The 10,404-nt window shown below is 53.3% G+C and overlaps 1 protein-coding gene across 1 annotated transcript in view; it reads right to left on the bottom strand.

Annotated features, from left to right (window-relative positions):
• DRC8 (dynein regulatory complex subunit 8) overlaps positions 1 to 8,747 on the bottom strand; it is a 76,601-nt gene extending 67,854 nt beyond the window's left edge. The window contains exon 1 of the mRNA XM_074988630.1: positions 8,470 to 8,747. Within this exon, the coding sequence (XP_074844731.1) occupies positions 8,470 to 8,518 (49 nt within the window). The 5' untranslated portion in view covers positions 8,519 to 8,747. The remainder of the gene's footprint in view (positions 1 to 8,469) is intronic.
• Between the last annotated feature and the right edge of the window lie 1,657 nt (positions 8,748 to 10,404).

Below are 10,404 nucleotides of genomic sequence, written 5' to 3' on the forward strand. Positions count from 1 at the left end.
AGGCTAGATGTGAGCAACAAGCTGAATAGCTCCCAGTGGCTAAGGATGATCCTGGGGCTACAACTGGCAGGTTACACCTCTGCCCTGAACAAAGAGGAGGGAGGAGCCGAGCTAGGTTTGAATCGGGGGCTGCAGGTAGAGGCTAGGGGAAGGGAGAGCTAGAAGGCTGCCTGCCTGAGAAGGGGGAAAGCTACACCCCCAGAGGGGCACCCCTCGGGGTCTTCTCCCCAGGACGGGTTGGAAGGACTGTCTCTGACTGCTGTACTGTCACTTCTGGGAGAAACTGGGCATCTGTTGCCTAAGAAACCTCTCCTGTCAGACCTGCTGAGTGAAGTGAGAGTCACTCCCGCCAGGGGACGGGGTGCAGTGCAGGGGGACCCTTGAACCCCATCACAGCAGCATCTCCTGGGGACGGGGATGGGGAACCTGCAGCACAGGGGTGGGGGGACAAGGGCCACGGCTCGGGGCCCACACTAACAGCTGTCTCCACTCTTCTTCCCCACCTCCTGTGTTCCACAGCTGCACCATCGGAAGGACCGGAGAGCGCCAGCGAGGCTTCAGTGGTCCCGGAATCCCCTCCGGGGCCATCGCTCCAGGCCAGCCCCTAGGCGGAGGACCGACCGGCCCAACGGCGGGCAAGACGGCGGACCCAGCAGCAGCAGCCGCCGGCGACGGACCCCCAGCTGCTGGCCCTCCACCGCCAGCAGGTGGAGGTCGCGGAGCAGCGGCTGCGGGTGGAGCAAGGCCGCCTCCACCTGCAGGAGCGGGCGCTGGCCTGGCGCCAAGAGGCATGGGGGGCCTACATGGAGATATTCAAACGCACAGCGGATTACCTGGCCCCCCATGCCGCGCCATCCGCCGCTGCACCTGCCCTGCCTGCTCCACCCGCTGCACCACCCACTGCTCCTGTCGCCGCGCCGTCCGCCGTCGCCCTGCCACCCGCCACCGAGGGCCATTCCGCCGAGGGAGACCTGGGGCCAGCTGACACTCGCCGGCCGTATCTTCTGGTCCGCCCGGCCCCCCACCCCCAGTGCTGGACTATAGGGGCATGGGGCCCAGGACGTGCCCCCCCCCTTGTATATATTCCCCCCACTGTTTTGTTGTTCGGCCTTGTATATAGTTTATATTTATTTATTTGTGACCCCCGTTTTCACAGTCTGATCCTTCCCCCCCATGTAAATAGTTCTCCCCTTCCTTGTTATCCCTGTTTTTTTTTGTTAATATATACACACATACATAATATTAAGTTACTTAGAAGTTCCTTTAGTTATTATTAGTAAGAAAAGAGTTGCAGTAAAGAAGTTTGATTTCACAAACAAGTGTCTGCTTTTATTTGTCCAAGAAAAGTGGGGAGGGGTGTGCTGTTGGGTGCTCCGTGGTGTGGGCGTAGGGGCAGGGAGTGTTGTGGAGGATGGGGCGGTGCAGTGGGGGGCCTGGCAGCGTTCACCCCGTGGCCTCATCGAAGTGGGCCCGCAGGGCCTCCCAGACCCGGGTCCCTTTGGGGTCCACATGGCGACTGGGGGCAGCGGGTGGCTGCACATCGGCCCTGCCGGCCTCCACAGCCCAGCCCTGAAAAAAGCCCTCCCCCTTGCTCTCCACCAGATTGTGTAGGGCGCTGCACGCACCCACAATCTGGGGGATGTTGGTGGGGCCCGCATCCAGGCGGGTGAGGAGACACCTCCAGCACCCTTTGAGGCGGCCAAATGAGCGCTCCACCACCTGGCGCGCGTGGTTCAGGCACTGGTTGAAGCGCTCCTGGCTGGCAGAGAGATGGCCCGTGTACAGGTGCATGAGCCACGGCCGGAGGGGGTATGCCGCATCTGTGATGACGCAGAGGGACACGGTGGTGTCCCCCACAGGGATCTCCCGCTGGGGGATGTAGGTCCCCACCTCCAGCCGGCGGCACAGGCCCAAGTTCCGGAAAACCTGGGTGTCGTGGGTGCTGCCAGGCCAGCCCACATAAATGTCCTGGAAATGGCCCTGGCTGTCCACCAAGGCCTGGAGGACCACTGAGTGGTAGCCCTTCCAGTTGATGTAGCATCCTCCACTGTGCTCCGGGGCGCGGATGGGGATGTGAGTCCCATCCAGAGCCCCGAAGCAACTGGGGAAGCCCAGGGTGGCAAAGCCCGCGATGGTGGCATCTGGGTCACCCCAGCCTCACGAGCCTGTGGAGGAGTATGGCGTTGATGGCGCGGACGACCTGCAGGGGAAGCACATGGGAGAGCACCAATAAGGGGTGAGCAGGGTGTGTGTGGCCCTGCCCTGACCGGGCCCCACTCCCCTCCCCTCCCCTCTCCTCCCCTGCCCTGCCCTGCCCTGCCAGGGCCCCCCTCCCCTCCCCTCCCCTGCCCTCCCCTGCCAGGGCCCCCCTGCCCTGCCAGGGCTGCCTCCCCCTCTCCCCCCGTGGGTCCTCTTACCTCCATGAGGACAGCCCCGACAGTGGCCTTGCCGACGCCAAACTGCTGTCCCAAGGATCGGTAGCTGTCTGGAGTGGCCAGCTTCCAGACAGCGATGCCGACCCGTTTCTCCACAGGTAGGGCACGCCGCATGGCGGTGTGCTGGTGCCTGAGTGTGGGGGTGAGCCACTGGCATAGCTCCATAAATGTCTGCCAGCTCATGCGAAAGTTCCTGAGCCAGCGGTCGTCATCCCACTCCCCAAGCACCAGCCGCTCCCACCAGTCGGTGCTGGTGGGGTAGCTCCACAGCCGGTGGCGCATGAGGCGGCGGGGGGTCGGGGTGCTGCAGGGTTGGGGGTTGCGTCCTCCTCCCCTGCGGGCATCTCCTCCTCTGTGGGAAGGAGGTGCTCAGCTGCCTCCTGCATGGCGTGGAGCAGGGCAAGCACTGCTCCTGCAGGGGCAGCTGGGTGGACCTCTGGCTGCTGCTGCTGCTGCTGCTGCTGCTGTTGCTCCTGCTGGGGGTCCATCACGACTGCGTCACCCGAGGTGTGCGTGCCTATGGCTCTGCTAACCGCGTGCTGTGCAGGCTGAGTGTGTCTGGGAGGGGCCCTTTAAAGGAGCGGCTAGCTGTTGCCCCGGAAGCGCTAGTCCGCCCTGTGACCCTGTCTGCAGCTGTGCCTGGCACCCTTATTTCAATGTGTGCTACTTTGGCATGTAGACATTCCCTCGCTGCGCCTATTTCGATGTGGTGCTGCGCAACGTCGATGCTGAACATCGATGTTGCCAGCCCTGGAGGACGTGTAGACGTTATTCATCGAAATAGCCTATTTCGATGTCGCTACATCAAAATAAGCTACTTCGATGTCGGCTTCACGTGTAGACGTAGCTACAGAGGTCAAAAGGATAAATTTCAGCACTCCGCCACAGAAAGGTTGCTGACCCTTGCTACTGTGTGCTCTACTCTGGGAAATTCTGGTTATTATTGAAGGGCATTATCTTTAATGTCCTATGTGTCTAAGTGAGGATCAACCTACTTCAAAGGCCCTTTTCAAGTTGCATAATACTAGCTTTCTATAGGCTTACTGGCTGATACAGCCCAGATTCTCATTTGCCAGTGAATGTTCAATAACCAGAAAGCTCTCAGCTGTGGGATCTATTACCAGCAGAAATCTGGATGAGAACAAGTGTTACAGTTTCAGGTCATGATACAAGATTTCTCCCTTTGGTGGGCATTCCCCTAAGATATATACATGACGTGGCTCTGACTACAGGATCAGGTGAACAATATAGATTTAACTATTCATTTATTATCCTTCTAAAACTGAATGGAGAGAAAGAAAAAAATCAGTTCTTTATTCTGAAGGAAGTTTGATGTTATTTCTTAATTTATATATGGTGCCTACATCTCACAGTAATTGGTGTCTTAGACATACATATAAATAATTTCCAATTTCTCATTACAGCTAGTAACAAATATTTCTGTAGAAGTGCTCTATTGCTCATACTCTTTTTATAATTAACAACAAGCATGAAAATGTTTGCTTCTGAAATTTGATTATTTCAAATGCAATATTTAGAATTTACATATTCTGAATAACAACTAATATTAGTAAGGGGTGAAATAAATAAAGCTTAAACTGATGCAACAAATAAATTTTATTGCTGATTTATCCTGGGATATAATGAGGTTACCATTCAAGATATTTGAATATTTTTGTCATAAATCGGGTGAGCAAAATTTTTAGGTCGTGCCCCGCCTTTTTGGCCCTGCAGTTAGCTGCCCCCACTCAACCTATGGGAGGACCACAGGAAGGGATGCAGGGAGGAGAGCTCTGAAAGGGGTGGGATGCTTGGGAAGGGATGCTGGGAGGCTCCAGGGGGGTGCCCATAGGGGGAGGGGTGCTCGTGGGGAGGACCCCAGGACGGACCACAGGAGGGTACCTCATTAAGCCGGGAAGTCTACGGCTGGCCCCGCTGCTTGTCTCAAGGCCTCTATGTTCCCTTTACCTCCACCCGGTGCAGGCCGGGCAGGCAGGCTACTCGGCTGGGCAGACGGGGCGCCTGCTGGACCAGGGGCTCAGGCTCTGGGTGACCAGTGGCTCCTTCTGGGGGAGGGGCAAAGCACTGTGGGGCCAGGCCAGCTGCGGTGCCACAGCGGAAACCCCAGCTCCAGACACTCCCCCCCCGCCAGCCTGGCCCCCACTGCTGGGAACCAGCTGCCTCAACCTGACAGCGAGGCAGGTGCCACAGATGTGCCCAGCCCTTCTCCATGATTGGTCCAGTGGGGCGGGAGGGAGCATTCCCTTTGCGATGCAGTGGACGCTGGGGGGAGAGGCTATTGCGCTGTGCCCCCTTACAAAATGTCACACCCCCACTTTGCACACCTGTTATGAATCAAAACAAAAAGCAGTCAAGTAGCACTTTAAAGACTAGCAAAATAGTTTATTAGGTGAGCTTTCGTGGGACAGACCCACTTCTTCAGACCATAGCCAGACCAGAACAGACTCAATATTTAAGACACAGAGAACCAAAAACAGAGGAGTCTCTCTTATCCCGGGGTCTTTCCTTCTGCCCTACCTCCTCCACGAACTTAACACAATTCTGTGGTGACCTTGAAGCATTCTTTCGCCGCCTCCATCTAAAGGAATTTTTCCAGCACACCTATGAACAACAGTCTGATTCTCTCGACCCCCCCTACCAACAACAAAAGAAGAAGATCTCTATGTGGACTCCCCCTGAGGGTCATAGTGAAAGTCCGGACTTCTATGTACAGTGCTTCCGCAACCGTGCTCAGGCTGACATTATACACAAACAATGCCAAATGAGACACAATCTCAACTATGCTGAACACCATGCTGTCCAGAGTCTCAAAAATAACCCAGACATCATAATCAAACCAGCTAACAAAGGGGGTGCTGTTGTCATCCTGAATGAGTCAGACTACGAACAGGAGGCAGCCAGACAACTCTCCAACACCACATTTTACAGACCTCTCTCCGCTGATCCCACTTTGGAATTCCAAAGCAAATTACAACAACTACTGAAGGAACTCCCTGCTGCTACTCGGGACCTCATTCACTCAGACACACCATCTGAGCCGCAGCCTGGATTATTCTATTTACTTCCCAAAATCCACAAACGTGGAAACCCTGGATGCTCTATCATTTCAGGTATTGGCGCCCTTACCACCGGACTATCCAGTTACGTGGACTCCCTCCTCAAACCCTATGCCACCAACGCTCCCGGCTATATCCCAGATACCACCGACTTCCTGAGGAAATTACAAAACATCGGAAAAGTTCCTGATAACGCCATCCTTGCCACAATGGATGTAGAGGCTCTGTACACTAATATTCCACATCAAGACGGATTACAAGCAATGAGGAATACCATCCCTGATGCCACCACAGCCAATCTGGTGTCTGACCTCTGTAACTTTGTTCTCACACACAATCAGTTCCATTTTGGGGACAATTTATACCTCCAGATTACTGGAACTGCTATGGGCACCCGCGTGGCCCCACAATATGCTAATATATTTATGGCTGACCTGGAACAACGATTCCTCAGCTCTCGTCCCCTATCACCACTCTTCTACTTAAGATACATTGATGACATCTTTATGATTTGGACCCATGGTACAGAGGCTCTAGAAGAATTCCACAGAGACTTTAACAATCTACACCCCACCATCAATTTATGCCTCAATTACAATATGCAAGAGATACATTTCCTGGACACTACAGTACTAATCAAGGATGGCCTGATCAGTACCACACTGTACCGAAAACCTACTGATCGCTATACTTATCTACACCCTTCTAGTTTCCATCCTGCACACGACTAGATCCATTGTTTACAGTCAAGCTCTTAGGTACAATCGCATTTGCTCTAATCCAACTGACAGAGACCAAAAACTACAAGAACTTTGCCAAATATTCATAAACCTGAATTACCCACCAGGAGAAGTAAAAAAATAAATCGACAGGGCCAGACGAATACCCAGAGACCAGCTACTCCAAGATCGGCCCAAAAAAGCCAAGAACAGAACACCACTGGTCATCACCTACAGCCCCCAACTCAGAGCACTGCAACGAATTATTAAAGACCTACAACCTATCCTTAATCAGGATGCCACACTCCAGAAGGCCCTGGGTGACATGCCTGTTCTCTCCTACAGACGACCTCCCAACCTCATGAGGATCCTCACAAACGGCCACAGTCTATACCCCAGGAATACCAGTCCTGGAACCTTTCCCTGCAACAAAGCCCGCTGCCAGCTTTGTCCACATATCTTCTCTGGAAATACCATCACTGGACCTAACCAGGTTACTCACAGAATCATAGGCACTTTCTCATGCTCCTCTACTAACATCATATATGCCATCCTGTGCCAACAATGCTCAGATGCTTTGTATATTGGACAGACTTCTAACTCCCTTAGACAAAGGGTCAACGGGCACAAAACAGACATCAAAACACTCCAGATCCACAAACCAGTTAGCCAACATTTTAATGAAATGGGGCATTCTGTCAATGACCTAAAGGTATGTGTGTTACTGAAGAAGAATTATCGCACCGTTCTGGAACAAGAAGCAGCCAAGCTGGCTTTTATATTCAAATTCGGCACATTAACACATGGTTTAAATCGTGATGGGAACTTTCTGAGTCACTATAGGGGCTCATCTGCATACTTGGCTCAGTCTAATTCTTGACCTTCCCCCCCACCCCTCCACTCTCTGATTTGCTCACCTTGATTATCTTTTTCTGATTTGTCCTCCTTCCTTACTGTTTTTGGCTCTCTGTGTCTTAAATATTGAGTCTGGTCTGGTCTGGTCTGGCTATGGTCTGAAGAAGTGGGTCTGTCCCACGAAAGCTCACCTAATAAACTATTTTGCTAGTCTTCAAAGTGCTACTTGACTGCTTTTTGTTTTGATAGTGTATAGACTAGCACGGCTTCCTCTCTGTTACTGTTATGAATCATACTTGTGCTCCATTAAACAGTGTTTTAATGCCCCCTGAACTGACATGCCCTGAGCATTATCACGTAATGGAAAGATTATCACAGGGATTCCATTTGCTTGGCGGGGTAACTGGCTATATTTGAAAACGAAGTATAACAATTGGAACAGCCAATTGGCTGAAATGTCTGATTCCAACTACTGATCCCCTGGAAACAAAGTCAGATCCCCAGAGGATCAATGCGTTTGTTTGTTGTCCAATGTAGGTAAGTCAAAAGGCATACAACTCACTGTGAAAGCCTTTCTGTTGTGGTAACAGCAAGCCCTGTCTGCTCTCCACGGTCATTAACAAATCCCCTGACACTTTGTAAGGGTTCCCTAGAGTAGCTGGCTAGCAGCGATCCCTTCCCCTCAGATAAATGCACCTTGATGTTTTCATCACGCATGGTGCTGTGCAGAGCATGTTAAGTTGCTTTCTTAGTTAACGTGATTCACAGAACGCTTATCACAGTAACAAACCCGACCAAGGGCGAGATGAATTTTATTTCGCAAATCAGGCGTTTCACCAGCTCGAGCCCTGGGTTGCCAGCTCAGTCCTTGAGGAGGCCATTTAGGGATCCGGGGCTTGGTCCTGCCAAGGGTGCAGGGGACTGGACCCCCATGACTTCTCAAGGTCCCTTCCAGCTCTATCAGATGTGTATCTCCATATAAACGGATCCAAACGGAGAGCCTCAACCGGCACACCGCCGGGTACAACCCCCCTGCTGCGGCCGTGGAGCCGGGGGGGCGGGGTGTGACACCCTTCGCTGCAGCGAGGCATCACGAAGGGAAACAAGGCACAAGGCAGGTACAAGGGGGACGGGGCCCAGGTGGAGAAACAACCCCGCCCCGAACGCGCCGGTTTGCTCCGGCTGCCCTGCGCCATCCGCGCGTCCCCGTCGGCGCCCGCCCAGCCCCTCACCGGCTCCCAGCATCCTGTGTGCGGCACTCCCCCGCCCTGCGCCACCCCGCGCGGCATCGTTAGGCCCCGACCTCCTCGCCAGGTCTGGCCCGGGCGCTTCCTGGCGGGCGGGACGGGGCGTTGCCGGGCTCGGTCTCCGGGGGCTTCTTACCCGCGGCCGTTCCCTCCTTCTCCTTCTCCTTCTCCTTCTCCTCCGCCATGGCGGCCCCGGGCCGCCATCACCATAGCAACGCGGCGCGCGCCTGCTTCTGCCTGCGGGGCCCTGCCCGCGAGCTCCCTGCTCCGGCCCGGCGGGCAGCGCCTCCTTCGCACCCGCCCCGGGCTGAGCCCGGCGGGTGGACGCGGAGACTCCAGGGATCCGTGCTCACAGGTTCCCCCACACCCAGAGCTTGCAGGCGCCGACTCTTTGCCGGGGCTGGGGCCGGCCATGCGGCGTGGCGCCCCCTCTTCCTCCCTCTGGGCGCAGCCCCCCGCCACGGGGTTCCCTAACCCCATGGGGACTTCACACAACACGGCAGAGAGGCTGGAAGAGTTTTCCATCATATCCTAGTTTGCAGTTGGGTGGCCTAGGTCTCAGTATCCCCAGCGGGTGTGTAAATTGCACCACTCTCCCCCGCAAGATAAAGGTCAGTCCCACATTGCAGCTGGAGGGAACAGGCCCAGAGGGAGGAGGCTTGTGTATGTGGACTTTTATGTACAGTGGTGTGGCCCCAAGACAAGGTGGGAGGGGGAACCCAACTCTGTTCAAGGTCACACAGCAGCTGAGTGGCAGGGACCCCTAGGCACCTGATTGTCCTCTGTGCCTTAACACAGTTGTGCTCAATCAGAACAAAAAAGCAGTCATGTAGCACTTTAAAGACTAAGAAAATAACTTATTAGGTGATGAGCTTTCGTGGGACAGACCCACTTCTTCAAATCAGAAAAGCTGATCACCTAATAAATTATTTTGTTAGTCTTTAAAGTGCTACATGACTGCTTTTTTGTTTTAATAGAATACAGACTAACACAGCTACCTCTCTGTCACTGTTAATCAGGGTTATGTGGAGGAGATACATCAACTCATCCAGGTATTTTCCTAGTTCTACAACAGTTATATTAAAAAGCCCTAGCAAAGACAGTACAAACTAAAATTTCATTCTGACAATGAGTTGTTGAAACTGCTTTGAGGAGGTAAGCAATGTTTCCATGGTAGTATGCTACAACATTCTGTATTTCTACGTGTGATCTTATAGGCAAGTGTTTTTCAAGGGAGGTGAAACAAGTACTCAAGACAGATCGGGTTCCTAAAAGGTATACAGTAGTCTGGAAAAATTGAGAGATATTGCCTGAACCTCTCATGTAAACTTTTAAAAGCACAGAGTTGAGGTGCAGTTAAACAGCCTACCAACAAAGGTAGGGGAGGCAAAAGGGGCAGTTGCCACCAGGCCTGGCATTTCAAAGGGTCCTGGATCTTGGCCACTGCAGCTACCCTGGCAACAATGGCTAGAGCTCCGGACCCATTTGAATTCCCACAGCAGTGCTGTTGTGCCGCTGCACAAGGCTGTGAAGGAAGAGGGCCCAGCGCCCCAGTCTGGGTGGTGCTGGGGAGTTAATGTCCTAGGCCCAAACCGCTGGTCCTACCCCTTTTGGGGCACAGAGTTGGGTTCCCCCTCCCACCTTGTCCTGGGGCCACATCACTGCAGTTAAAAGTCCACATATACAGTTGAAGCCCAAGATACATACACTCAACTTGAGCATATCTTGGGTTAATGCAACTTGGAGTAGGGGGGAGCTGGCACCTGGCTCCCTGCCCCTTGGGGGAAACTGACCAGCTGGTCAGTTTCCCGGCTTCTGTCAGGGGGCAGCAACCCAGAGCCTGATAAATTTATGTTAACTATTATTCACTCTTTAGAAATTGTCCTGGTTTAAGAGCAGAATCAGCACCACTGAAGAAGAAAACTCCATGGACTTGGTCTTGCAAGCAATAGTTCTTATTGCCACAGAGTCCCATTGGTTTCAGCAGTAATCAGTCCCCCTTCATGCCATCTTCAGCATACATTCCTAATATTTTCATTTTCTATCAAGAGGCCCTTCTCCCCTTAAAATG

The sequence above is a fragment of the Carettochelys insculpta genome, chromosome 3 (assembly GCF_033958435.1).
Source record: "Carettochelys insculpta isolate YL-2023 chromosome 3, ASM3395843v1, whole genome shotgun sequence".
In the NCBI taxonomy this organism is placed as follows: domain Eukaryota; kingdom Metazoa; phylum Chordata; order Testudines; family Carettochelyidae; genus Carettochelys; species Carettochelys insculpta.